This window comes from Salvia hispanica, chromosome 1 (genome assembly GCF_029641045.1).
Source record: "Salvia hispanica isolate PSC_SH4W2 chromosome 1, Shi_PSC_v1, whole genome shotgun sequence".
Taxonomy (NCBI): Eukaryota; Viridiplantae; Streptophyta; class Magnoliopsida; order Lamiales; family Lamiaceae; genus Salvia; species Salvia hispanica.
This window is the reverse complement of record NC_142692.1, coordinates 37,909,001-37,936,749: the sequence shown is the minus strand read 5'-3', so window position 1 is coordinate 37,936,749 and position 27,749 is coordinate 37,909,001. Positions and strand designations below refer to the sequence as shown.

The 27,749-nt window shown below is 36.0% G+C and overlaps 6 protein-coding genes across 11 annotated transcripts; 5 read left to right on the top strand and 1 right to left on the bottom strand.

The window, feature by feature from the left end:
• The first annotated feature begins 668 nt into the window (after window positions 1-668).
• Window positions 669-3,239, top strand: LOC125220131 (uncharacterized). The gene is made up of 3 exons (XM_048122269.2): window positions 669-1,508; window positions 2,403-2,942; window positions 3,017-3,239. Exons 1-3 carry the CDS (start codon window positions 750-752, stop codon window positions 3,110-3,112), a joined length of 1,395 nt encoding a protein of 464 aa, XP_047978226.1. The 5' UTR covers window positions 669-749; the 3' UTR covers window positions 3,113-3,239.
• Window positions 3,240-5,786: 2,547 nt separating this feature from the next.
• LOC125220072 (alpha/beta-Hydrolases superfamily protein) lies at window positions 5,787-7,748 on the top strand. Its single transcript, XM_048122195.2, has 2 exons — window positions 5,787-7,079; window positions 7,348-7,748. The coding sequence occupies exons 1-2, from the start codon at window positions 5,792-5,794 to the stop codon at window positions 7,572-7,574; spliced, it is 1,515 nt and encodes a 504-aa protein (XP_047978152.2). The 5' UTR covers window positions 5,787-5,791; the 3' UTR covers window positions 7,575-7,748.
• Window positions 7,749-15,268: 7,520 nt separating this feature from the next.
• LOC125221879 (uncharacterized) lies at window positions 15,269-19,492 on the bottom strand. Of its 2 annotated transcripts, none has more exons than XM_048124192.2 (5): window positions 19,301-19,492; window positions 17,340-17,654; window positions 16,299-16,500; window positions 15,809-16,037; window positions 15,269-15,676 (listed from the first exon to the last, which is right to left on the bottom strand). In XM_048124192.2, the coding sequence occupies exons 1-5, from the start codon at window positions 19,403-19,405 to the stop codon at window positions 15,454-15,456; spliced, it is 1,074 nt and encodes a 357-aa protein (XP_047980149.2). In that variant the 5' UTR covers window positions 19,406-19,492; the 3' UTR covers window positions 15,269-15,453. The 2 variants fall into 2 exon arrangements, with proteins under 2 accessions (XP_047980149.2, XP_088919178.1); XM_089063052.1 differs by lacking the exon at window positions 19,301-19,492 and adding an exon at window positions 18,157-19,243.
• A 399-nt stretch (window positions 19,493-19,891) lies between these two features.
• On the top strand, window positions 19,892-20,643 carry LOC125221880 (uncharacterized). The gene has a single exon (XM_048124193.1). It carries the CDS (start codon window positions 19,943-19,945, stop codon window positions 20,441-20,443), a length of 501 nt encoding a protein of 166 aa, XP_047980150.1. The 5' UTR covers window positions 19,892-19,942; the 3' UTR covers window positions 20,444-20,643.
• A 3,491-nt stretch (window positions 20,644-24,134) lies between these two features.
• Window positions 24,135-25,940, top strand: LOC125185221 (myosin-like protein). 2 transcript variants are annotated; one of them, XM_048081721.2, is made up of 4 exons: window positions 24,135-24,333; window positions 24,412-24,603; window positions 25,226-25,477; window positions 25,556-25,940. In XM_048081721.2, the coding sequence occupies exons 1-4, from the start codon at window positions 24,142-24,144 to the stop codon at window positions 25,853-25,855; spliced, it is 936 nt and encodes a 311-aa protein (XP_047937678.2). In that variant the 5' UTR covers window positions 24,135-24,141; the 3' UTR covers window positions 25,856-25,940. The 2 variants fall into 2 exon arrangements, with proteins under 2 accessions (XP_047937678.2, XP_047937677.2); XM_048081720.2 differs by having other exon boundaries at window positions 25,220-25,477.
• A 632-nt stretch (window positions 25,941-26,572) lies between these two features.
• RBCX2 (Chaperonin-like RbcX protein) lies at window positions 26,573-27,729 on the top strand. 4 transcript variants are annotated; one of them, XM_048122523.2, is made up of 5 exons: window positions 26,573-26,986; window positions 27,058-27,149; window positions 27,215-27,272; window positions 27,322-27,370; window positions 27,471-27,729. In XM_048122523.2, exons 1-5 carry the CDS (start codon window positions 26,741-26,743, stop codon window positions 27,476-27,478), a joined length of 453 nt encoding a protein of 150 aa, XP_047978480.1. In that variant the 5' UTR covers window positions 26,573-26,740; the 3' UTR covers window positions 27,479-27,729. The 4 variants fall into 4 exon arrangements, with proteins under 4 accessions (XP_047978480.1, XP_047978478.1, XP_047978477.1 ...); XM_048122521.2 differs by having other exon boundaries at window positions 27,322-27,406; XM_048122520.2 differs by having other exon boundaries at window positions 26,574-26,986; window positions 27,341-27,370.
• Window positions 27,730-27,749: the final 20 nt, after the last annotated feature.

Below are 27,749 nucleotides of genomic sequence, written 5' to 3'. Positions count from 1 at the left end.
ATCATACAATATTTAGTAAGAAAGTATTTTCTCTTAAATATACAAATATTTAAGTTAAAATTTGAAATTTTTTTCCGCAGTATTGTAGAATGATTAGTATGAAATTTATTTTAAATCAATTAATATTTGTAAATTGATTTTCAATGTAAAATGTGAAAATAAGTTTGATTATGTACGTACAACATTTATCACTATATGATTTCTAAATATAGAATATGGACATTTTGAGTTGGAAGGAAGGAGTATAATATTTGCATTGTACCTGGAGTTGAACGATTTGTCTAACCTACGAGAGATTTGATTCGAGATAGATTTGTTCAAGTTTTAAATTTAAAAACGATGAATAGAAAATTTATTACTACCTCTGTCCCTGAAAATTTGATGCATGTTACCATTTCGGTCCGTCCCTGAAAATTTGATACACTTCACTTTTACCATTTTTGGTAGTGGGCCCCATATTCCACTAACTCATTCCTACTCACATTTTATTATAAAACTAATACTTTAAAAGTAGGACCCACATCACACCAACTTTTTCAACTCACTTTCCATTATATTTCTTAAAACCCGTGTCGGGTCAAAGTGTAGCAAATTTTGGGGGACGGAGGTAGTAGTATGAAATAAAATAGTCTAGTATTCACGTCCCAATGACTTATTCTCACTTTTCATAAATATTGAGAGTTAAATCAAGGTACTTAGTAGTTAGCAGCTAGTATAAAGTCGGTAGAAAAGAAAATGTAAAAAGAAAAATGTCATCCTCCCCAAAAATGGATGTCTCCGGCGGCCCATGCAAAACCATTGCCCTTCTCTTCCTCATCTTCTACATCATCTTCGTCTCCCTCTCCAACCAATACACCTCCGCCGCCTTCTTCTCCCCTTTCCTGAAAACACAACAACAAACAACAACAACAACAACAACGCTGGAGCACCTGGTGTTCGGGCTGGTGGGGTCAGAGAAGGCATGGCACCAGCGCAAAGCCTACATCGAGTCGTGGTGGCGCCCCAACGCCACGCGCGGCCTCCTCTTCCTGGACAAGGCCCCCACCGGCGACCTCCTCCCCTGGTCGGCCGCGTCCCCGCCTTACAGAGTCTCCGAAGACCTCACCCGCATGCTCAAGAAGAGAGACGTGGTGGCGCAGCGGATCATCCACGCGATCATGGAGGTGTACAGGGAGGAGCATGAGAATCTGCGGTGGCTGGTGATGGGCGACGACGACTCTATTTTCGTGGTGGATAACATGCTTCAAATCTTGTCCGGCTACGATCACACCAAGTATTACTACTTCGGGGGCCAATCGGAGTTCATCTTGTCCAATTATTGGTACTCCTTCAGCCAGGGATTCGGCGGCGCCGGATTTATCATGAGCCTCCCTTTGGCCAAGCTTGTGGCCGCCCAAATGAACAACTGCCTCCTCAGGTATCGCCATCTCAACGCCGCTGATAAAACTACTATGTCCTGTATTGCTGACATTGGAGTCAACCTCACTCCCCTCAAAGGAATTCATCAGGTCACTCTCACTACTCCTATTTTCTTTTACCATCTCAAATTTAATCACAATTCATTCAACTTCATGATTTTAATTAAGTCTGTCTTACTTTACATTTACATCTCTTTTTTCCACTCATCTAATTACTCTTCTGAATTCATTATGTGTCCCGAAATTCTACACTAGAAAAAAATTAATTATGCCTCGCTTGACCTAATAATATATAGGGATACGAAATAAGACAACTTGCAGGATTCTTAAGTACTATATGGTAAATTAATTGAGTTAGTAATTTTTTATAATCATATCTTTCGCATTTTTTCTTCAAAAATCCACAATTTTGATTAATGTTTTTGAAGATGATGAAAAAAAACACGATCGAGTTACATATATGTGCGGCTAAACTTATTCTATTATTGAAGGAATTGTAAATCTAGTGTTGATTTAAGTAATTGCGGTAATTAAGTACTCCGTAGACTAAAGTAGTACTCCTACGTACGTTAGTCTGCATGTTCATGTGCTAAATTATTTGATGTCACACAAATTATTAATTACTTCCAAGTTAAATAGCATTATAGCAAGCTTGTGTGAAAGTAGTACTCCAGTAATTATGTAGGATATGGACCGTGTATGAAATAATTTAAAGATATTTTATTCACTCAAAGTAGGATCAAGGTTGGCTGGCTACGACTGTCCTATAATTACTTTTAACTTGTATAATTTCTAATTATGCATCTAGGTTTGTAGCCTCTTTTATCTAGTAAGAGTAAATTAAGGTATGAATCGTAATGAATGTTGATAATATATCTCGATTAGTCTGTACAGTGCAAAGATAGAGCTCGATCTTGACTTGATTATCACATGGAGTAGTATATCTCACTAATATCTTGTCTAATTAACGAACGAAACACACAGATTGATTTGCGAGGAGACATATCCGGTTTCCTATCATCGCACCCCAAATACCCTCTACTCTCCCTCCACCACTTTGACATGGTGGATCCAATATTCCCCAACATGAGCCGCCCAGAGTCCACGCGCCACCTCATGAAGGCGGTGGCCGTCGACAATTCCCGCATGCTGCAGCAAACCATCTGCTACCACCGCCCCACGAGCTGGTCGTTTTCCATCTCGTGGGGATACTCTGCCCACATATACGAGAAAATGTTGCCGCGGAGCCACCTACAGTTCCCCATCGAGACATTCAAGACGTGGCAGCCCAGCCCCCGCCCCCCGTATTACATGTTCAACACGCGCCGCCCCTCGCGTGACCCTTGTCAAGCCCCTCATATGTTCTTCTATCACACAGTCGGAACCACCGCAGATGATCAAATTCTCACTCACTTCTCTCGGGCCTGGCGCCGGGACTTGCCGCCGTGCTCGTCTTCCGGCAATCACTCCGCCGATTCTATTTCCAGAATCAAGGTCTATTCACCAGCCACGAAACGGTTTCAGGTAATTTTTATACTTCCTCACTCCATACCCATTTCTGAACTCATATCTAATTTTCTATCTTGTTTTTTTTCAAGGTTGATAGAAGTGAATGCTGCGACGTGGTTCGGATAGATGGAGAAGAAGCAGAGATTAAATTTCGGGAATGCACTGCACTAGAGATTATTGCTTGATTACCAATTTTATGAGTAGTTGATAAATGAACCACGAAAATATATAGGCTTTATAAAATTGTTGAAATTTAAGACAAAATTTCCTCCTCTTTTTCTCAATTTTTTATGTAAAAGGATCGTTGCTTTAGTACGTATTTACCACATTGATTTATAAAACATTATTTTTCCATTACAATTAAAAGAAATAATGCAATGATATTGGACTATTTGACAAAAAAGAAAAGAAAAGAGCCATACATATTTCATTATCTTGAAAATTAACTACACCAAACAACTGTTGTTCTGATCTAAACTCCCACATACAACCAATAGGGGCATGTATTATAACCTGCCATTATTGTTCTTAAGTCTATTGGATTCCTATAAAACGAGCGTAATCGACCCACCTATGCTGCAGTTGACAAGAAAATGGGAGGGAAAACGATACGAGATACTTACAGTAATGAGCCTAAAAACATGTTGCCAGTTGGCACAGCAAAGCAAATTGTGGTCAAGAACAGCTTATGCTGGTGCACCAACTGCGTTGCTCGATAACACCAGCCAGAACCTGGTATCTGTTGGAAAAACAAGGTGTTCGGACACATAAAGATTGTGGACAAGAAGTCGTTCTGGTATGGAAGGTTCAACCAAACCTCAATGGGTTATTTCTAAGGATCCCATAACTTAGTTTTCAGGGATTTAACAGAAAACATCAGAAAAGAGAATGTGTATTATCATGACGCTTGATACAGACATGTAAACACAATAAACTAGCTATGCTTGTTTTTATGACTGAACATTCTCCGCATCAGCCCAGTCCAAGTCCTTACGAGCATTTATTAATGCGTTTGTCACAAGTCAAATTAAAGTAAACATAGAGGTGAGAGGAAAGTTGGGCCAACACAAAACTTGTTAAAAGCTTCCTTGCCGGTGGCCTTATCTCAAATAAATTGAAGTAGAAGAGATGATTGGACGCATATATAAATGCAATGTAACAACTAGCGAAGATAAAAGTTTTACAAGGCAGTACATGAAAGAAGTAGTAGTATTTACGCACACATAAACATAAAATGACAACCTATATTCTTTATAAAACACATGTAATTAAGCAAAGAGACCAATGTAACTGAAAACAGGGAAGCCTGTTTAACACAATATCCATGGATCATCATTTTTAATTCGACGATCCAGACTTCAACTTTTTTGTGCCAACAGCCTCTCCTTGAATCCTCTGAACAGGGATAGAAATCCAGAACATTTGAGATCCAAATACCTCAGAATAATCGAGCCAGGTACTCTACTCTGCTGTCTTCATTCCACTCACTGTTGGTTGCGGCGGCAGTGTTTGTTCAAGGATGCGAGAGGATTAGGAATGCAGTGATGGTGGTGGTTGTAATCGGCATTGCAGAGTGTGTGTTCTGTTAATTTGTGAAATATTTATTGGGTGCCGAGTAGCGGAGTGTAGTGCATTTGAACATATTAGTATTTGCACCTCGAGCCAGGTCAGATATATTGGGCCTAAGCCTGAATTTCAACATATGAGCCCAAACCTAACGAATTCTTTTCCTAGTGTTCAAAATGACCTTTAAATAGCCCACTCATACACTTATAATTAGGGCTGGGGAAAAATATCGAAATACCGGCCTTATCATACCGAAAAAATATCGAAAATACCGAATTTTCGGTATACCGTGACTTTCGGTACGGTATGATACCTTACCGATAGATTCCGGTAAGGTAACGGTATGAGTTTTCAAATACCGCGGTATACCGCTACATACCGAAATCCGATATATACCGTAAACTAAGGTATATACCACAAAAATATAAACACAATTATATACAAAATATATTTTATATTTTTTTAAATTATAAAATCTATTGTGAAATATAAATATAATTTATTCATAATTATATTTAATTTATTTTTAAAATTATAAAATATAAATAATATTTTAAAAACTCTAATTTTCTATTTTAATTGATGTTGAAAGTTAGGTATACCGCAAAAGTAAGGTATATCGAAGTTCGGTACGGTATACCGAAAATGAGGTACGATATCAGTATGGAAATTCGTCATACCGAAAATAAGGTATATCGAAGTTCGGTATACTGAAAACTTTGGTAAGGTAAAGGTATGACTTTTTCGCATACCGTATTTACGGTAAGGTATACGGTATGGTGGTTTTGATAAGGTATACAGTACCCTACCCACCCCTACTTATAATCGCTGAATTCATGAATAAATTAAAGTCGTTAGTATAATTAAGAATCCATTAATAATGTATATATACCAATATACCATACATAATACAGGGTTAAAACGCAGCTAGTTAGAGGTTATTCCACTTGAGCATGTCTATTAATATTTGCAACAGTTTCACTAGAGGCTATGTTTATTTTTCTCTTTTATTCTGTACTCTTTATAACCTAAAAAAACTTAGATTCGTGAAATCATATCTTGGCATGTCTCAATAGTGCTAAGGTTTCACCTTTCACCGTATTACAACTTTCCATCACATTTCACCTATATGAGTAACTAATTTAATGGTAGGTAAATTTAATTTGCCTTGTCTAACTTTACCTAGATACGTGTATAACTCTTGTACATGAATCTACTCCATAAAGTTCGATCATGAGCCGGCATCCACAAACTCAAGAAATTTCTCTCTTTGTAGTGAAAAAACCCCACTAACTATCATGTTCTATATAGTTGTCCATTTAGAGGTAATTATAGATGTAGCTCTCTTCTCCACTCCCATGGCTTCCCTTCACTCCTCTCCCAACCACAAAATCGCTTCTTCCCACCACTTCCTTCCACCACCCACCCAAACGCAGCCAACAAACCTCAATCCATACTCCCCCAACAAAACAAAATTACGTGACCGATCCATTCACATTATTACAAGCTGCTCAACACTCTCAAGCATCGAAACCGGGTCTCGCCCCCTCCACCAAATCTGGCGCCAAATCCAGGGCGAGAACAACTGGGATAACCTTGTAGACCCCATGAACCCCCACCTGCGCCGAGAAATCATCCGCTACGGCGAGATGGCCCAGTCCTGCTACGACTCCTTCGACTTCGACCCCCACTCCAAATACTGCGGCACCTGCAAGTACGACCCTCCCAGCTTCTTCCCCCGCCTCGGCATGTCCGGCCGCGGCTACACCCTCACCCGCTACCTCTACGCCACCTCCAACATCAACCTCCCCAACTTCTTCCAGAAATCCACCACCAACAATATTAACAATATCTGGAGCCCCCACGCCAACTGGATGGGCTACGTCGCCGTCGCCACCGACGCCGACGAGATCCGCCGCCTCGGCCGCCGCGACGTCGTGGTGGCATGGCGCGGCACTGTCACCTACCTCGAGTGGATCCATGACCTCAAGGACATCCTCCGGCCCGCCCACTTCCGCGACGACCCCAACGTCAAGATCGAGTCGGGCTTCTTCGACCTCTACACCTCCAAGGAGAAGGAGCAGGACTGCGCCTTCTGCTCCTTCTCTGCCCGCGAGCAGGTCCTCGCGGAGCTGAGGCGGATCATCCACCGCTTCAGGGGCGAGGACCTCAGCATCACCATCACGGGGCACAGCCTGGGCGCCGCGCTGGCCCTGCTCAGCGCCTACGACGTGGCGGAGGTGCAGCTCAACAGCGGTATCCCCGTCACGGTGTTCTCCTTCGGGGGGCCTAGGGTAGGGAATTTGAGGTTCAAGGAGCGGTGCGACGAGCTGGGGATCAAGGTGCTCCGAGTGGTGAACGTGCACGACCGGGTGCCGACGGTGCCCGGGATCATCACGAATGAGAAATTTCAGTACCAGAAATACCTAGAGGATGCAATGTCATTTCCATGGAGCTACGCACACGTAGGTGTGGAGTTAGGTTTGGATCACACACACTCCCCATACCTAAAAAACACCATGGACTTGAGATGTGCTCACAACCTTGAGGCGCATTTGCACTTGCTGGATGGCTACCACACCAAAGGTACACTCTCGTCGTCACTCACTCGACGTAAATTCATCCTATAATAATTAAAAGCTCTGACTCACTAACTCATACGTGCATATTAGTAGACCAATCAAACCACTACCTAATAATGAATGTTTCATCTAACTTATTTGATTCATTTTTTTTATCTTTAATTTTTTTTTACAAAAAGTCAACAATACTAGCATCTCTCTCCATTTAACTATTTAATTAGGAGTACACTAGTTTCTCAAAATATCGACAATGAGATGTATATATCCAATAGGTGAAAAGTTTTGGTTAGCGTCCAAAAGAGATATTGCACTGGTGAACAAGAGCTGCGACTTCTTGAAGCCGGAATATGGCGTGCCGCCAAATTGGTGGCAGGACGAGCACAAAGGGATGGTGAGGAGCAGAGAGGGGCGGTGGGTAGTGCCGGAACGGCCAAGGATGGAAGCGCATCCGGCCGACACGGCCCACCACTTTGAGCAAGTCATCAAGTATGCAAAGTAGAGGTGGGAGGAGTTGTTTTAGGCGTGATGGAAAAATTGGGGATGGTGTGGTGTGGTGCCAACTCCACTACCGTATTTCGTGGCTGTTGTTTTCTTTTCTCCTTTGTTCGGTGCAGTATTGTATAGTCGTGCTTTCATGAGTTAGGGATGTTATATAAGTGGAATTCTTGCTTCATTTCGCTTCTTTCATTATGTTGCTAATTGATTTTTCATAAATAGGAGGAGTACTTCAAATGGCCTGACCTTTTGAAATTACTACTTGCAAATGGTTGCAAATAAATAGTAGTAGTAATTCCTAACCAAAAATATAATTGCTCTTTTCCAATAGTACCATTTTGGCTCCTTCCAATTTTTCCACTCTATTGAGGTAGCCCTATTAATTATTATACACTTATAATATTCTAATAATTTTTTTTTCTATCACTCTTTTACTTTAACAATTGTGTATTAAAACTAATGTCTACTTTTATGAACAGGGGAAATATTAAATAATACTTCCTTCGGGGTTGTGTTAGTGTGCTAACTAATTTACAGCAATAACTAATAACTTTCAATATTGTGCATTAAAATTATCAACACAAAGACATAATTATATCAATACAACATGTAAATTTAAAATGTCAGCACAAAGACATAAGTTTATCAGCACAAGAAGATTGATAAATTTATGTCTTTGTGTTGATGTTTTTAACATACAAAATTGATAATAGTTAGTTATTACCATAACTTAGTTAGTATTTGATCACACACCTACTTCCTTCATACATCATTTAAAGAGTCATTTTGACTCGGCACGAATTTTAAGAAATTATTTGACTTTGAAAAGTAAAGGGAGAAAGTGAGTGGAATATGGGACTCATTTAAAGTATTAATATTAGATTGTGAATGTAAAGAAAATTTATGAAATATGGGGTCCGCATATTAAAAGTAGAATAAAGTAAATGTTTCTATAAATCGTGGACAATCCAAAATGGCAAAATAGTTCTATAAATTTGGTCATTGTCTATTTGTTTGTTTTTTTAATAATTGTTTTATTTTTTTTCTTTAGAAAAATAATGCAGCTGCAGTAGGTGCTCTCTCCGGTTGTCGGTTCTCCGACATATCACGTGGGTTCAATACTAGGCCTGCTTATTCAGCTAGTTCTAGTTCTAACTGGATCGGTTGACCAGTTAACCGGTGTCAAGTTTTCATAAACTCCAACCAGGACCAATGTAATTTTAATATAAATTTATTTGTAATTTTAATTAATTCAATACTAAAAAAATTATAATCCAACATCTAGAAATATAACAAATAATACATAAAAATTGAAATAAAAACGCAAAAAATACAAATCAACAATACAATAATATTCATGTCCTTAATTGATGGTTAAGAGTGATGCCAATCGCCAAGTGTAGTACTATTTTGTAAAAATCATCAAACAAATTAACAAATAGTAGGTCGGACAAGTTTTTGTTGGCAATTCTTTTTAAGAAAAATGAGTTCTAAAATTTAGCAATTTTTTTAAAAAAATAGGTTTTAAAATTGAAATCCATTTTTCTTGTTTTTTGGCTAAACAAATGAGTATTCAATAGAATTTCCAATACTAATTGATCTTGTTATAACTTTTTGGTTTAAACCGGAATAATAGTTAATCCGGGTGTTTTGGCATCAATAATGGAGTACGTTGAATAGCCCACTTATATTCTTGGTCTAAAGATACGTTTCATAGTCTCTAATTGGATCAGAGATTCTGAATATTTCCAATTGTGCAAAATATAAAGGTGCTGTGAATTAATCTGAGAGTGGTAGATGGGGCTGATTTAGGACTTCAGGTTGTAGTATCAAATGATACACTGGGATGCATATTACCCATACAAACTACAACTTGGGCCCAAGATATTGATGGATTTTTTAAATATTACTAGTAACTATATAGTGGCATTTTAATTGTTCTGATTTACAACTACTTCCTTCGGCTGTTATTTATAGTCTCATTTTAACTTTTATAGTCTCATTTTAACTTGACATAAATTTAAAAAATTATATATCTTTATAAAGAAAAATGGAGAAATGGGTTAATGGAATGTGAACCCTACTTTTATGTATTGGTTTTAACTGGACGGTGGAGCCACTTGTTTAGAATGGAAAAAAGGTAAATGTGACTTTAAATCGTGAACATCTAAAATAGCTAAATGAGACTTTAAATCACGAATAGATGAAGTATTATTGTCCAGAAGGAAAGTTTTTGGGGTGTTATGTTTAAGAAAATTTGTCTATTACCTTTCATAATTTATGTAGTAGTTTCGTTCCGAGGTCATCTCCAATCATTTATGTTAAACTCAAACTCATTTTTGAGTATGTGTCATCTGAAAAAGTAGTTTCACAAAAATTTGCAGTGGCACCGCACCATATTTAGTGTTATTCCATAAAAAATAAAAAATTAGGTTTAAATTCAATGTATGATTGGTGAACTTTTCTACACAAAAATGAGTTTTGATGTGTCTTAACTAAGCATTATCCAATTGAATTGTTTGGTTGGGGTGTTAATAGAATTTGGAGTACTATATGTGTTTTTTTTTATACACACATTGAGACTCGTATTGGGACTAACAAAAAAATTATGGGTTTTAGTTCGATTCACTAACACATTGACTTTTTATAAATTTCTCGTACTTAGAGATTTTTATAATTTTTTTAGTATACTGATTGTTAAAATCTACCATTGTAAGTTGTTAAATTTCCGAAAGCTGTTAATCTTTGATTCTTTCTTTAAAATTCTTACTTTTTTTGCATATTTTATGCTTGAAATTGGCACACTAATTAGAAAACTTAATAATATAGGAAGAATAATGTTTACAAATAAAAGACAGGGTTCATTAGTTATCACAAAATTTATGATATTTGCTAGTTTTGTTAGTATACTAGAAATATGTACACACATGGTTTGGTGATTGTACATATACTAAAACACAAACAAATGCATACAATTTGTCAATATAAAATTGAATCAGACAGTCTAACACATGCATGAAGATTAGAGCATCCCAAAGCTCTACAAATTCAGTGAAACTGCACGTGTGCCCTTCATTAAACTCATTTCAAATTTTAAGGTTTCAATTTTAATTTTCAAATATCAGGGTGGTATCCAAAGTCCAAATGTCCTTTAAATTGGTTTTTTTAATCTACAATTTGTCTATATTTGAGCTGAACTTATGACAATGTTCATGACTTTCCTATACATGTCTTAATTATATCTTAAATATCTTGCAGTCTTAATTAGTATACTACCCAATTAACTGTTTCTGGGGTGGTGGGCTAAACTGTCGGAATTAATTTTAAAATATTGGAATTTAAAGATATCAAACTGCAGCTAAATCATTATGTTAAGGCATAATTAATAAATGTCCTTCGAATTCACCTAATAAAATGTAAAACACATTAGTAATTCCTAAGATTAATATGAATACCATGAGTTCCCTCTAAAGGATATTTGGGCCTCCCTCTCTGCCTTTTAGTTAAGTTCTAATTCTAATAGTTTAATAGATATATATATATATATAGGATTGTGTTAAAATGACAACACATCTTAAAGTAACATTATACCACCATTCCTAGCCAATCATTTGTACATGTGGACGAATAATAAGCTGCCATGTGGCAATCATAAAAATTGCTCAAGGGTAAATTTTCACGGACTGCAATATCCAATACACTAGACTGCAATTTTTCGCGACTGCAATATCCAATACGCTGGACTGCAATTTATAGATTGCAGTCTAGTGTATTGGATATTGCAGTTTATCGTTTATAATATTGCAGTCTAGCATTGTGTCACAGTGTCATTTTAAGAGTGTTGTTATTTTAACGCAATCCTCTATATATATATATATATATATATATATATATGTCCACTAAGAGAAATCATTGTGTTTGTGTTTTAAAAGTAGGCCATGCCATTCACAACAATATAATACTCTACTATACTCAACTATTTTCTTGTAAAGAATAGATTTAATTTAAGAGACAATATAATTAAAGACAGAATGATATACGAAAGATAAATTAGACCCACTATTATAATAAATTATAAACAATATTCACTCTTATCACTTTAATATTTACCAAATAGGAGTGTATTAATCCAAATAAAGGAATATGCATTTTAGCAATGACGGTAGCACGATGGTGGTTCATGTTCAATAGTAGTAAAAGGATTCGTTTAGCTAAAGACTTTCACATTTTCGAGTAAATTTGTAAATTCACTTACCAATTCCTTTTCGTTTTTATGAACTGGTACATATTCAAATTAATTATATGTATGTATAGATATATGATTCAGATCTTGTGAAAAGAAGAAAACATGCCTTTTAAGACTTTGAATTTTAAGACGACCTTATTTGAATTGCAGCCAAACATTAATAAAGTCGAAAACTAATTTATTTATTAAAAAGAAAAATTACTCCCTTAGTCCGAAAAATAGTAGTAATACATTCTTTTCTTTTCTTGGCTTAGTGTGACATGAGTTTTAATAAAAGCTAAGTAGTCTGTTTTGTGAGTAGAGTCCACTTTATCTATTAGCTTCAACAAATATGCAAAATAAGACTAAAGTATAAAAAAAATGAAAAATAAAAAAATAATAATTTATTAGTTTGATTTTCTTTCTATATTTTCATATTCGTTTTAAATTAATACTCCCACTTCCCTTAAATTAAGGATTCTTAATCATTAAACATACCTTTACCCCAAATCATTCCTTAGCCACATGTAGTATATATATACATGCAAAAATGAAGAGTTGAAAATGCTTTGGTTGTCTCCTCTCAATCCCTATTTATATATATCTTCTTTCCCCAGAATCATTTTTCACAGATCTAAGAGATATACACCTTCTTTGCTACTGTTTATTCCCTATAGCAAGGTTCCTCAACCTTTGTATTTTTTGGTATGTTTTTCCTGTTAAATCCTTAAAAGAAGAATGCAAAAGAGAAAACGAGGAATATGGTTGTGCTTTTGAGTCAAAAACGCTAGTGGTCGACAAAGTAATCCAATTAGCGCTTTTACCCTTTCCCCCATCCTTAAAGCTTTCACTTCAAACCTCAGATCAAATTCCACACTTATATTTTTTCTACCCAAAAACAATGACTCCTTCGTATACAAAAAAAACCAAAAGAAGAAGAAGAAGATCATCAAGATCACCATCTTCTTCTTCAAGAAGAATAATCGAGAAGAAGCATTTCAATTCTCCGGCTCCGGTGAATGAGGTGGAGGTGGAGATTTTAGATTCGGGCAGCTCCACTCCGAAAGGGGAAAGGTTTCGGATACCGGAGATGACGAGCTGCCCTCCTGCGCCCAAGAAGAGGCGGATACGCGCCGCTGTGAGCTGCTCCTTGAGGCGGAAGCCGACGTTTTTCGCCTCGCCTGATATAGACCTCTTTTTCTACTTGGCGCTTCGTGGCGTTCCCTTCGAGTGCTAGGCTTGGATCTTACTAGTGATTGCTTTTGTATTTTTGCAATGTTTTTAAAACTCGCAATCTGAATCATGAGGAGGAGATGTTTTTCCCTTTTATTAACTTGCTATCTGAATCATGAAATCTCGCGATTGTAGTGGAGTTGGTGTAAAATAGTTATCGTATCGATTCATGTTGGTAGATGGATCGACCAAGGTATTGGTTCATGGTTCAGACTGTGTGTGATTAGTGGTGGAGATTTTGGATTAGTTATTAGTGCTTTTTTTGTATTAGTGTATGGGATGTATACCTCATAAACCAATCATAGCTTTTGGGATATGTTCTTTTCCTTTTGCTCTTTGTAATTTTTATTTCAAAGGAATTGGTGGGAATTTGAGATTCCTGCAGCCAAGATTGGTGTGCTCATGTTGTTCATATTTTATTTGGACGTGATACTTTTGTCAACTGAGGATAAGTTTAATCCCAGACTCATTATAGCCAGTTGTGTAAATGGAAAACGATATTTTCTTTAAAAAATACTACTGTACTATCAAATTGTAGGCTTGAAAAAGTTGTTCATTAGTTTTGAATTTTAGAGCAAATCTCAATTATAGCATAAAGTTATGGGACAAGAATTCCCTAATGAAAAGGTTAAATAAATAAATAGCACATTTAGACTAAGTGATTGAGTTCCACATATAGAAGTGATTATAATGATTATGTGGTGACTGAAATGAATGATAGTGATGTCCATCCCCTCTCTACATAAAATTGTCTAGACTAAACTCCATTAATATAACAATTAGCAATGTCTTACACTGAAAAAAATGGTTGTTTGCAAGCACCGATTTGGTCGGAAAATGGCATATATAAATTTCCGAGCACTTTTTTTGGAAATTGCATGTGCTCTGTAAAATGGGAGTCACCACTAAGTTTTAATTACTAATAGTACGTTTTATCAATATATTAGATATCGATAAACATTGCTAGAGGAAGGAGTAGGTTATACAAACTCATTTTAAAATAAGAATTAGGACTTTTTGTAAGACATATGAAATCCTTGTATAAAAAAAACTTACGAGGGATTTATTCAGTACCACGAATTCATTCAAGAAAGTAACAAGTCCATTGTAAATATTCACTAATATTTAAAGATCCAAGACAATTCATAAATTTTTTTTTAGTCGATTTCTATATGATTCACTATTTAAAGGTTACACTAAGCTCAAAATATAAATTGTTCCATAAATCAAAGCAATATCTTGAAAAAATTGGTTTTTACTGCTCAATTATATTTTGAATTTCACGATTTTATCCCTATGTTGAGGCAAGAAATAGATAGACTTTTATATTAAAAACATTGAAATCGAAAAGCCTGTTAATAATAAGACTATTGTCTTTTAACATATGAAAGGTGATATTATTGTCAGATTTCTTTTTCTATTATTAACATTTGGTCTTTATCTTGTGTCAGTTAATTGTAGGGTATCCAACATGTCTAATGGAATCCAATGAAAAGGCTCGTGCGGATAGTGATCATTTGTTTCAGATTTAGGGATAGGGAATCTTATGCATTTTCTCATCATTTTTATTTTTTGTTTCTCCATAAATTACATTCTTTTGGGACATTCTGATTGATAATCATCATGATTGCACTTCTATAAACCGAAATTGTATTTATGCTACTTCTGTCAAGGCTAACATCATTTGGTTTTCCATACTTTATTTCTTTTCTCATCTCTCTCTTTTTTTTTATCCTTTTTTGGGTGTACTATGATCATCATTTCTTGCTCTAGGGAATATTATAATTGCTGGTCTTTGGGAATTTAGACCACATACACACTACGTTTTAAAGTTTTCTTTAAACATGCCAAACAAAATGGTTGGACACATACCTACCTTTATCTGATGATATACAGAAAATTTTTACTTTGATAAATGAGTTGTTAGAAAATGTAAATTATGTACAACCCTTCAATGTCTTGTTCAATTTAATATTATAAATAATTGAATTGAACTTTCCCCGCCCTCTAGAAATAGAGATTTGAGAGTATATATATGTTTTCTTGTGAAATTGGCAAAGTAGAAAAGGGAAAAAAGAAATTGAAGTCATGTTAGTGGGATAAAAGACTCACGTCATTAATAGCAAATACTATAAACTATTTTCTTGGGAACAGAGAATATAAGATTGATAAAGTTAGGATATAAAAATCATTTCTCCCAGTATTTAACACCATTTTCAAATTTCCAAAATACCCGTGCATAAATAAATGTGTCATATATAATAGGACGGAGGGGATACCAAGTTACTCACAACAGCGTTACAAAGTCTACAGATAGGTGAAACTTTATTTGAATAAAATGAAAACAGAAGATAGGAGTGAATACAAATGTAAACTTGGAGTAAGTACTTTTCATTACTGTGGTCACATATCTTCCTAATACTATTTAATAATGGTGATCAATGGTTTCATCTTCCTCAAATTGGTCTGGAATTGTTTCATCCTCTTTGTGATCGGGGCGAGGCATTGCCTCGACGCCATCATCAGTTGTATTTTTCCCGGAATCCGTCTCATTAGCCATGGTTTGCTTGTCCATCATACCTGACAGAGCCAGCCTAGGAGACCATTCGAGAACATCGTCTATAATATTGGACACCCGCTTCTGATACCTGTAAAAACAGAATTACGACACTTCAGCTTAATGGCATTTATGGTCTCACTAATTAGGCAGAAAAGCCAGGGGGGAGGAGGGGCACGTTTACGTTGGTAATAACATATAGGTTAAAGTTCATAACCAATACCTGGCTCTTGCAGCTTCATCAGGAGCATGATGCCTCATTAATAGAATGACAAGAACGGCTACAAGTGCGAAAAACAAACGAGCTGTCCACTTGGGGCGCTCTCCCTCATCTTTCTGGGGCCAAAACTGGAATAGCTCCTTCAGTGTCGCTTCCTCTGCAAGAATATTTGGGAAGAACCATACCCTCTTTCCAAGAGCAATCCATAGAGCCCCGAATACAAGTGCTCTTACTGAATGTAAATGAAGCCTAAAATTAGATCAATGTAGCATACAAAACAAAAGGTGCAACCAAATCATGTAATTCTTGTGTCTTGGATATCGATCGGCCATAAATGCTAACATAATTATCAGCTTATCTGAAGAAATGGAGATACTTCAAAGTGACTACACACCTGTAGACCTATTCTATCAGCTAGGCCATGTGGATGAAGGTCCCACAAGATGAACCAATGTGGATAAAAATGAAAACAATATCAGCACCAAAAACTTACACAACAGCATGCAGAGTATAAGAAGCAATACACCCGCACAGAAGTAGAGAATAAGTAGCTTGACTTGATGGGGATACACAGGAAACAGGCAGATTGCTAGCGTCAAAACAGGCCAGCAAAATGAGAGAAGAGTCTGCCATAATGGTCTTCGGTTGACAAAAGTCCATGCAAAGAACGCATCATTATCAGAAAATAATTGATCCTGCATATCACAATAAAGTTTTACAGTTAGAAACTTAGAATAACCATACAAAAAGTTTTACTATTAGAAAAACCATACAAAAAATGTTAAATATGGCCATAATTAGCTCTGTTATGTCACCACTGCCGTATGTCCATAATACGTCGAATTGTACAGGAATAGCCAGAACAGGGCTGCAGGTCATGCTGCTGTCAGATCTCCTAACAAATGCATGAAAACTATTCTCTGCCACCATTAACAGTGGAAAACAATGCCCAGAGTTTCTTCACAATCACTGTCTTAAGACCATGAATCCAGTATGTTGAAGGTGACATCCACAAGCACGACCACTTCTCTGAAAAGGTTGTGTGATTGATTCTCACAAACTCACAACACAACACCCACTCTACCATTAAAAAGTCCCTATCGACTGCCACCCAATACCCACACCATCAGCTGGCATTCAACAATGAAGGAGGTGCAACTGCAACCCCCAACAACTGTGGTGGCAATGGGATGTTGGTGTCTGGTAATCCGTCAGGGATACCGTGATTCAACATCAAAGAAGTTGCATGCTTGCAGTGGTAGACCAGCAGGAAAATATTGTGGTATAGGGTTTTTCTTTCTAATGTTTGAATAGACTTGGAATAATGAGGCGTATTCAGTAAAATTCATTATGAAAATTAAATTTTGAGTGTATTAATAAGAAAGGGTGCAAATAGCCAAACCCTTTATCAGTTTTTGAGTCAGTCACGTGAAAGTTAGAAATGTTGGTCAGCAAGTCAAGTGAAAGGATTAACATAAGTAGCCATACCCTATTTTAATTCTCATTGCAAAGAAAAAGTTTGGAAGGAACTTACTGGAAAAATCTCCAAATGTGCAGGCCATGTAGATAATTTTCTCTTTCCTGGTCGAACGGTTTTGACAACACGGTCACATCGCACTATCAGATTCTTTCTCAGCAGTGAGTTCGCAACATCTTCAATTTCTAAATTCTTATCTGATTCAAGTAGGTCTTTGAGTTCTGGATGGTTTCTCAAAAAACTAACAAAATCTTTTCCTCTAAAATATTCAACTCTTGTTTCCTGTAAAACAGCCCACCTCGACTCCAGTTCTTTATGGTCCCTCACTTTCTCAGCAAATGTCTGAAAAACATCCTTCTTTGCAGCTTGTTTCTGAAATTGAAAGTTCAACATCAATATGAGAATAAATTTCCTACCAATTTCATTTCATACAAATAGGAAACATCATAAAACTATCAACAAACTTGTTGAACAGTTTCTTTTATAAGTTAATTCCTTTTGTTTGTACAAGGATCTAAAGATTGCGCTGTTATCACCATAGTTGGCACAGGTAACAAAGTGTGCGGCTGCAATCATAGGTGGACAACCAATCAAACCAACAAGCTAGGGCCAAGGAATGCTACTGGTTTGTTAGTCCACCTATTGATAAATAGTCTTTTTCTTAATCTAGCATGTTGATTGAAATAAAAAGATACGAAGCATCACAAAATTGTGTGTTTTATACTGTAGGAAAAGCAGAGCAGTTAGAGATTGAAATAATAATACTCCTTATTTTGGCAAGTCGGCTGTCGTATTTTTCAATAAAGTGGGAAGAAAAACAGTAAAAGGAAGGTACAATGGCTGCCTAATTGAACGATTCACTAAATGGGCTAACCTTTTCATGAAATCTTCCAGGTAATGCGTACTCTCCCATAATGAGTGTTATTGAATAAGAGACATGTATATGGTAGACTCAACCATATCCACTATATGAGAATGAGATAGCCATAATCTAGTTCAGATTTAACTATGTGAAAAATGCCAGTCCACAGTGGCTTCTGTTGTCCTTAGTGTCAATGAAGAAACTCCAAAACGCATAACAGATAAAACTAAAAAGGAAAAGTTGTCCATCAGACATGAAACAGCAATGAATCAGCATAGCCACTATGAAGGGAATAAAAAAGGGTAGAAACTTATAAGGTTGCTAACAGGTAAGAGCAATAAATTTAGTTACAAAGTAAGATTAGCCAAACCTCGCAAAAGAAACAAAGACGCTATTTTAAAAGAACATGGGTTTGAGTATTTGTCCAACTCAAACCTTGGAAGTTAAGAATTTAAGACGTTTAAAAAATAAAATAAACAAAAGAAAGAAAAAAAAGAAAGTAAAGTATTCCTTATACTGTCAAACAAAAATACCTACAATATCAAGACCCCATGAAAACCCGACGTAGCTCCTTATTTAATAGGCCTAATGTAACACACACTTGGAACCTGGGATCTTTTCTACAAAACAGATATTGGAAATGATATTCTGCTGAAAAGGCAGAGGACGACCAAGCGCCAACCATCAAGACTCCCTCATAATAGAGAATGTCAATTAGAAACGTACACAGCGTACTCACTATGTGTGACCTATAGTCATAAGAGTGTGCAAGTCAACATCCACAGAATGAAATTCTAGGCTTCTTACTAGTCAGTTGAACTACAGATGAAGTTCTAATCAAGCTGCCCCACCCATGACATTTTGAATTATTGAAAAATCTCAGACATTAAGCATGCTGATCGACCAGAACACAAGTAGAAGTGACTAAAAACAATCTCAATTTCCATGTTTACATTCGTAATCATTTCATTCAACATTACCATCCCTATAACCAAGATTTAAATAGAAGGAATTCACATAAACTAGAGATCATCATACTGCAGAGGTATCAGATCTTTGCGTAAACCTAAGTTGATGAATCGAAGAAGAAACATTCAAACAATCAGAATCTCAAATGCGAGTACAATTCGACTACAAAATTGAGAACAAAACAAACCCTAGGAGGGGCGTCGGTAGAGGAGTCCACGTAGGAGCGGCGCCCCCTCTTCTTATCGCCAGCTGCTCCACTTCCGCCGCCACCGCCGCCACTTGTTTTCTTCATTGTCAACAAGTTTGGGTTCTGCTTTTCATACAGTGGTTTTATGCTGTGTGTCGCATATTTGTAAATTGCAAGTGATGCTTCTTCAGTAAAAGGGGGAAACAGGAATTAATTTCTCAATTAATTTTCTTTTCCAATTTTCCTATCTGATGTAAGTAGAGTTATTGGGCTTCTGGCCCAACTTTCCTCAATTAATAAATCTTGATATTTCTATAATGTCAAATTAATAATATCTTCATTTTTCAAAATTATATAGTAGTACTCCTTAAAAAATCTTGATTTTTCTACAATGTCAAATTAATAATATCTTATTTTTTCAAAATTTAGCATGATGCCAAAATTTATTAGGCAATAACTCAAATTTTTGGATTTTGATTCATATTAATAGAAAATCTGCATTATACTTATCGAATTTGTGTGAATTAGTTATCGGCAAATAATATCTGAACGCACCGTTGACTTTAATTATTCATGATTTTTTTCTTTTTTTGTTCATTGATTCGAAAATAAAATTCAACACTCTCATCTTCTCTCTTGAAAATGGCGATCTCAGCTCCGCCGCTGCTTCTCCTCATCCTCTCCCTTCTGGCAGTCACCTCCTCCGCCCGCCCCTGCAGAACTTTTTTCTACTTCTCCGCCACAACCACCTATTATCCCCACCACTCCCTCCCGGCAAACCCTAACGCCCAAAATCCCCACTATGTCGCCTTCATCTTCAGCACCACCACCCACAAACCCTTCTCTTCCCACCGCCCGTCGCTCAATTTCAAATCCGATCTCTCCGATTCTCACTCATCATCATCCGGTTTCCCCCTCAATTTCTATTCCACCGTTTCGAGCTCCATTCGCGACCGCACCAAGGATATCCTGAGCGTGGTAGGCGCGCTGCTCTTCGGCGTCGGCTGCGGGGCCCTCACCGGAGCCCTGATGTACTTCCTGTGGGCCCGCTTCGATTTCGACGACGAGGAGGAGGAGGAGAAGAAATTGGGATACGTTGCGATCCCTGCGATGGCCGAGAATCATGCTAAGGAGGTGGTTTGATGATGACGATTAAATTGAAATCAGTATATATACATATATGTGTGTGTTTTGTGAATTTGAATACGCTATTGCTACTTCATATTGGGAATTGATGACTATGATCCAGTATGTGAGCTTTATGTTTACCGCTAATATTTATCCTTTATGAACCTGTGTGGTGGATGTTGAATAAAGCTGGATTATCTATGTTTTTTATGTAATGTTTGGCTAACTTTATTTTATGAGTCCTTGGAATTTGGATAATGAAGCTTGTAAGCTAGAATTAATTAGAATTGTGAGTTAGGGTGAAAAAGTCCTAGTTAGAGAGACGAAATTGAATCCCAAAGTACTAGAAATAATTATAGCAGCTGAGGTTGATGAACTTAGCTTTAAAAGCTTTTTTGGCTTATTTTACGATTTATAACTTCTTCAGAATCTCAGATCTTATAAGACTCTACAAGTTGTTTGATGAGCTTGTAAGCTCAACCAAACACCCTCTTAGTAGACCAGGAAATGGAATATGCTGGTGCTATGGATCAACTCACCCCAGGCCAAGCTTTTTCCTCATTTTTAATGCTTTGGCACTGTGTTCTGCCTTTGGTGTTCCGCGCAATATGAGTGGATAGGTTTGATCTTTCGCTTTGATTTTGTCAGACAAAAATACTCATATGTTAGTTTTGATTAAAATGTTTAACTTCGTAGCAACTCCAGTTTTTGTTGTTTTTCAATGGCTTTCAAGTACCTGATGATCATTGGCACTCTGCTTCTTCTTGGACATATTCTGTTAATACTCTGTGTTTACGCTCAATAGGCGTTTGAGAGGCATGGCTTGCCCTTTTGGTGTTTTATTTCAAGTAGCTTTAAAATGTGAATGGTGGTTAGGAATGGTAGCTATCTTTGATAAGTACTCATTCTTTTTGCTGCTGTATAAATTTCAGTTGATTGATTAATCATGTTTTGGGAATTTTCAGATTATGTTATGTGATATAATCTAATTACAAAATGATACAATAATTTTTTATGAAAACTAATTGATGTTGATTGTATATTTATATTTTTTGACAAAGAGTGTGATCTAATATTTTATATTTAAACTCAAATTGTCGTTTATCAATTAATACTTAGATGTGGTAAATTGACGGGTGGAGTTTAGACTTTGTTGGTTTCGATTATTTGTTCATAAATTTTAGTTAGGATTAAGATTTACTCAATAATTATTCCTTGGTTTCTATAGTACTAATATACAACCCACCAAATCATTTATAAACTACATACACAAAATAAATACGATCCAATTATACGTCATCCGGCATCCCAATAGTTGGCCCAAGTTAGTTTTTTGAAAATAAATGCAATTCATTGGATATGTTGTTAAATTACGTATGGGACTACACTTAAATATACAAGTTATTATGTTGGGCTAGATCGGGGATAGAAATATGATTAACCCCAATGCATATTCGTCTATGTATGAGTAATAAAATTAAGTTAGCTAATTGTTTTCGGAAAAAATAAATACGGAGTACTATAATATTTTTGGGTTATTAAATCAATGATTGGGCAAAATCTACTCGGAACAATTCCAAGCATATTAATCAAACTGGAAATCTGGCACAAAAAACAATCACTTCCATCCAACACTTGGTTTTCAATCAACAAAACAATCATTTTATTTCAAAATGAATGTCAAGACATACATAAACATGTATTTTCAACGGCTGGGTTCTATTATAATACTGGGCGACTAGCTAGAAATAGAAGTACTTTACATTAGCCTACTGTATAGTGACAACTCATAAAATCTACTACATAAGACAAATAGTTTCGATCTTAAAATACAATAATTTCAAAATTGCAACTTATAATCTCTTATAGTTATACCCGAAAAAGATACTCTTGACTTTTGCCAAATTAATTGAATCGTATTTCAACATTTGGAATTCCAAGTGTATAAATCACGATAAACAAGTGCTTCAAACGGTCATTAGTACGTGATACTATATAAAATCACAAGTAAATGGTTTTAACATCGGTAGTTGTAGTGGTTCACCTAATTAAACAAGAATTTCAAAATATTGATCAAGTATACAAGACATTGGGTAAAGCACTATATCATCAGTCTTCCATGATTTTTTTTTCCTTTTTTTAACTGTGGTTTAGTTTATTTTACCGTGTGTGATTATTTGACGTACTTCCTCTATATCATCTGTTTTCCATGATATTAAGTATCAATACCCCTATATTTAAATATTAATTTTAACTTTTAATTAGTACTCAAAATATACTTTAAAGAAAATCAAGATAGAGGGGGGGCAATGATTATGACTTAGCTTCACCTCTAGCTATGATCAACAATTTATTTCATGTCTGTTTATTTGATGTAGTTTCACATGTAATTTACATGCTTGTACAAAAATATGAATTTACTCAGTGTACATTAAATAGCATCACGAGTGGATTATAATCAAGTAGAGAAAATCACAAAAAAATGTAGTAATAGAAAATTTGATTCCTCTCGCAAAAACAAACCAAGGATGAAGACATGATCTTCCTGGATATCATTGGATAAGAGTTTAATAAATAAAGAGATTTTTTTAAAATAGCCTTTTTGAAATGTTACAGTACTAATTTATAATCAAGTTAGCATTGATGGATCTTATTGGATAAGAGTTTAATCAATAAAGAGATTTTATTTTGAAATGGTATAATCAAGTTAGGAGAGCAAATTATTATCGATAGGCAATTGATTGAGTCTATAACAAAAATAATTAAGGATGAAAGAAGAGAATCTGAGTGTGTAAAGGCAGTGGCAATAAATAAGTGAAAAAAAAGAAGGGACAAAGAATATAGAAACAGGAGATATGACAGAAACACATAGCCTAAACGGCACGGACTAGGTGCTAATAATATTATTTTAATCTCATATTGTTAATTTTAAAGAAGCATATTTAGAATCATGAAAACACAAATTAATTGTAGCAATAAATGAGATTTGCAATGAAGACATCAATATTCACTCCACCTCGTATATCTCCCTGCCTTTTCTTGGACTATGTCACGAGTGTTATATAAATTACTAATACTCTTACTAACCATTAATTCTTGTAACTTTTATTAAAATTAGTGTTCGTAATTTCAAATATTTTTAAAATGTTTTACAAGCATTTGTTGCTTCAATGCGAAAATTATTATCGATTAATTTAAAAAAAAAAAAAAAAAACTGAAGTTTTTATATGAATATTTGTTAATAGTGTGTATGCAATTTGCAAATTATAGTATTAGTATAGAAAAAATCCATCTTGATACTTGAAAATCTATGGATGAGGATATGATCTCCATGGATGTATTGTTCATAAGGTAAAAGATGTCAAATAGTAATCAAGATAAATAGATAGCTATATATTTATTGTTAATTAAATCAATTTATTATTTCTATTTGTTTGAACTAGTAGTACAGTGCTAAAATTTAGGAGTATTGTTTAGATCTTATAAGCTAAGTCAAACATATCATCTTTTGAAATTTACAGTCATCCAAAATGACTTAGCCATACTAGTGGTTTAAAACTTAGTAATATTTTGATTTGGGTCATGTCTTAAAAGTTGAAACCCCCACGGCCCACGCACAGGCACAGCTAGTAATAATAATTTTATTAAAAATACATATAAAAGGCCCTCTCCAGCCGTTAAATTCAAAATCATTGTAAGCCTCAACAAACAGCATGTCAAGCGTTTCAAGAAGAACGAAATGGCATCCAGCTCCGCCTAGCCCCAAAATCCTCCACTTCCCTCGCCGCCGCAGAACCCGCGCCCGCAAGAGCCAATCTTCAAAACCCAACCTCGAGAGAGAGGGATTCGAAGAGCACCGCCACGGCTTCGCGGCGGAGGAGTGGCTGTTCCAATTGGAGAGACCAGTTACTTCCCTTTCCTTTTTCCATATAACTACTGTATTTCATTTGGAACATAATTTCATTAATATGTTTCTTTTGTAGGGGAGAAACAAGATGGTTGAAAGTAAAAGGAATGCAGTTTTGGAGGATGAGATTCAAGATTTAACTCACAAGTTACGCGAATTGCACTTCAACTTGAGGATCAAAGGCTCTACTAATTTCGACAACAATTTACAACAACTTTCCAACACAAACATTCTTAAAGAGGCCACGCTTTCCGATTCCACAAATCATGTAACAATTCTTTCTTCCCTTCTTTTTTTGACTGAAATCAATTTTGTTTTTAATTTTACACTTCTCTTGCCACCCTAGCTTATGCTACTACTTCCAAGAGAACTGCTTTTCACCACACAATTGTCCACTCATTTTCAAATTTTGCCATTTGAACCCAAATTAAATCAATTGTTTAGTACTCCTACTACTACAATAATGTTATATCCAGTTTATATATGTAAGTACAATGTAGTGGTTGTGTGGTGTAGATTGGATTGGATGCACACTGCCCCAAAACTCCACTCTATTAATTAAATCTCATTTTCCTCCACTTTTCACATTTCCACTCAAGGCTTATGTACATGTTTCTGACATAGCTGCCCAATAAATTCCAAAATAAACACACAGATTTTAAATATACATTCTGGCTATGGTACCCTTTCAGCTTGTGAATTCTTGACTAGATATGGAATTAACTACTGTTTGACTAAACTTATTTTAGAGACACTCTTACTTTGAAATTTAAAATTGTACTAGTACTAGTTTGATTAGAAAATAAAAAACTATAGCTGGTTGTATACTACTCCACTATAATTGAGAAGCTTATAAATTGTTTAAGAGGCTCATATTGTTTAAGAGGCAGGATGCAATGAAAGAACAGGAACAGGAAGAGGAAGATGAAGCAAGGCGACAAGAGAACAAATGCTCGGGGCGGTGCAAGGCCGTGGTGCTAAGGATAATGGAGCAGGTGAGGGCGGAGACAGAGCAATGGTCCCAAATGCAGACAATGCTGGAGCAAGTCCGAGGAGAGATGGAACAACTGCAGGCATCCCGCGATTACTGGGAAAATCGAGCCTACACCTCCGAGTTCCAGATTCAATCCCTTCGCCATTCAGTAAGGAAACTAAAATCACAAATTAAAACAAGTCGAATGAATTATCAAATGATGATGAACCGAACCTCTTGTGTATAGGTGGAGGAATGGAAGCAGAAAGCTCTTGACTACGAAAAGGAAGTTCATGAACTTGAAAACAAAGTATCTATGAATGATACGAAAAGAGGAGCGCCGCTTCTTTCTTTAGCCAAACAGCTTGCTAAGGAGAAGAGGTCGTTTCTCAAGGAAAAGGCGAGTAGGCGACACTCGAGTATCTTTGGCGCCTCTGAATATCGGTCACCGTTGAGGGAGATTGGAAACTCGAGGCAAAACCATAGAGCAGCGTTTGATTATCATAGCCCGGAAAGATCTAGAATAAGAGAAAGCTTTAGAAAGTGATGGAGAGTTAGGCCATATTTGCATCATTGTTTAAGTTATGGAGTAGAGTTTTTTTGGTGGAAGTATCAATAAATTTAACACCTCATATCCATCCTACTAATAATTTTTCATAAATCTAAACTTGAGCATGTTGAATATGTTGTCTAATTCTAATGCTTCAATAAAATCAACTTAGATGAGTTAGTAAACAAGAACACAATCACAAATGTATATATGCATATAAATGATTTAATGTTAAAAGTCAAAAAGAGAATGCAAAAATCAAATAATGTGTTTAATCATGCCGAATTGCCGATGGTTCCGCCAATTTCAATCCGACAACATTATGTTACAGTAATTCACTAATCTGTTAGCTGGGATGACATTAATTCGCTTGAAATCGATTATTGTGCAAAACAATAATACAATTACATTTTAAACGGGCAAGACTATCTATCTAGATATAGATTTTTTAACAAAATCAAAATCAAAATGAAATACACGGCTATCGACATGTCAATAAAAATACAGATAGTTTTTTTTTTTTAAATCTTGCATCATAGAGTAATATTTGTGCTTTTTATTGAAGTGACAAATTTGTATGTGGGTGAATAAGATAACAATAGTAGATAAAGGAAATTTGAAAATATTTGAATGGTGAAGTTAGATTTGGTCTGTGGAAAGCAAGACACGAAATCAATATGAAAATATCTGCGGGGAAAATTGTGAGCCTCAGATTATTTTTCAGGCTTTGCCAAACTGTGTGTGTTGTGAAGTTGAACTCCCTTTTCTTTCAACTCCGTCTCCTTTTGTTCAATATTCAAACTTAATCATACTACTAGATACCTATATACATAGAGACAGAGGTAGAATTATTATTGTTAATAGAGTAATTGGTGTATCGGGATGGCGGGAGCGGTGTGTGTTGTGGGCGTTTCTTCGTCTGATTTGAGGCATTCGCCTATCCCTATCAGCATCGCGAGAATCCACGTGGCAGCGGCTCGTTTGGATCTCACCACTTCGTTTCTTCATACTTCTTCTTCTTCTTCCTCCTGTTGTTCAAGGACGATGAAGAAGAAGAAGAAGTTGAGTATCGTGGGAAAGGGAGGATTTGGTGGACAGTATGAAGACAGTTACGAGGATGTTAAATCTGTAAGAATATATTAAGAGATCAAATTAATTGTAAACTAGTGACTAAATGGGGTTGGGGTTGGTGTTTGCAGCAAATTGTAGACTACTTCACTTATAAAGCTGTGAGGACGGTTCTCAACCAGCTTTACGAGATGAACCCTCCACAGTACCGTTGGTTTTATAAGTAAGTTCGTTCATTTGTTATTCAGCTTCGCAAAATCATACTACTACTACTGAAATGTATGGCAGTTATATTGCATCAAATGAGCATGGCTTCGGCAAGACCTTCATTCGTAAACTAGTCAAGGTAGGTTTGTTAATGTTTATACTCTACTTCATATACATACGGGTAATAGCCAATGCATTTTTTCACAGGACCAGCTGGAGCTTGCTCAAAGAGTAATGGTAACTCGGCTTCACCTCTATGGAAGATGGATTAAGGTCATTTCTAAACTACCTATACATCCTTCTCCTCCTACAACTAATTTATTTGATTTGTGTATAGAAATGTGATCACGTGGAGATGTACGAGAGGATCTCAGACCAGAATCTGGAGTTGATGCGGGAACGTCTCATTCAGACTGTCATCTGGCCCTCCGACGACACCAACACCGAGGTTGTCGGATGAATCTTATTCTAGTAATTACACTACTTGTGTATATATACCCTCTCTTTCATGCCTCCTTACGGATTACTTATTGCACTTGTATTGCCCACTCTGTTTAACAGACCATTTATTTTATTAACTTGAATATTCTTCATCATGAGCATTTCATTTCATGTT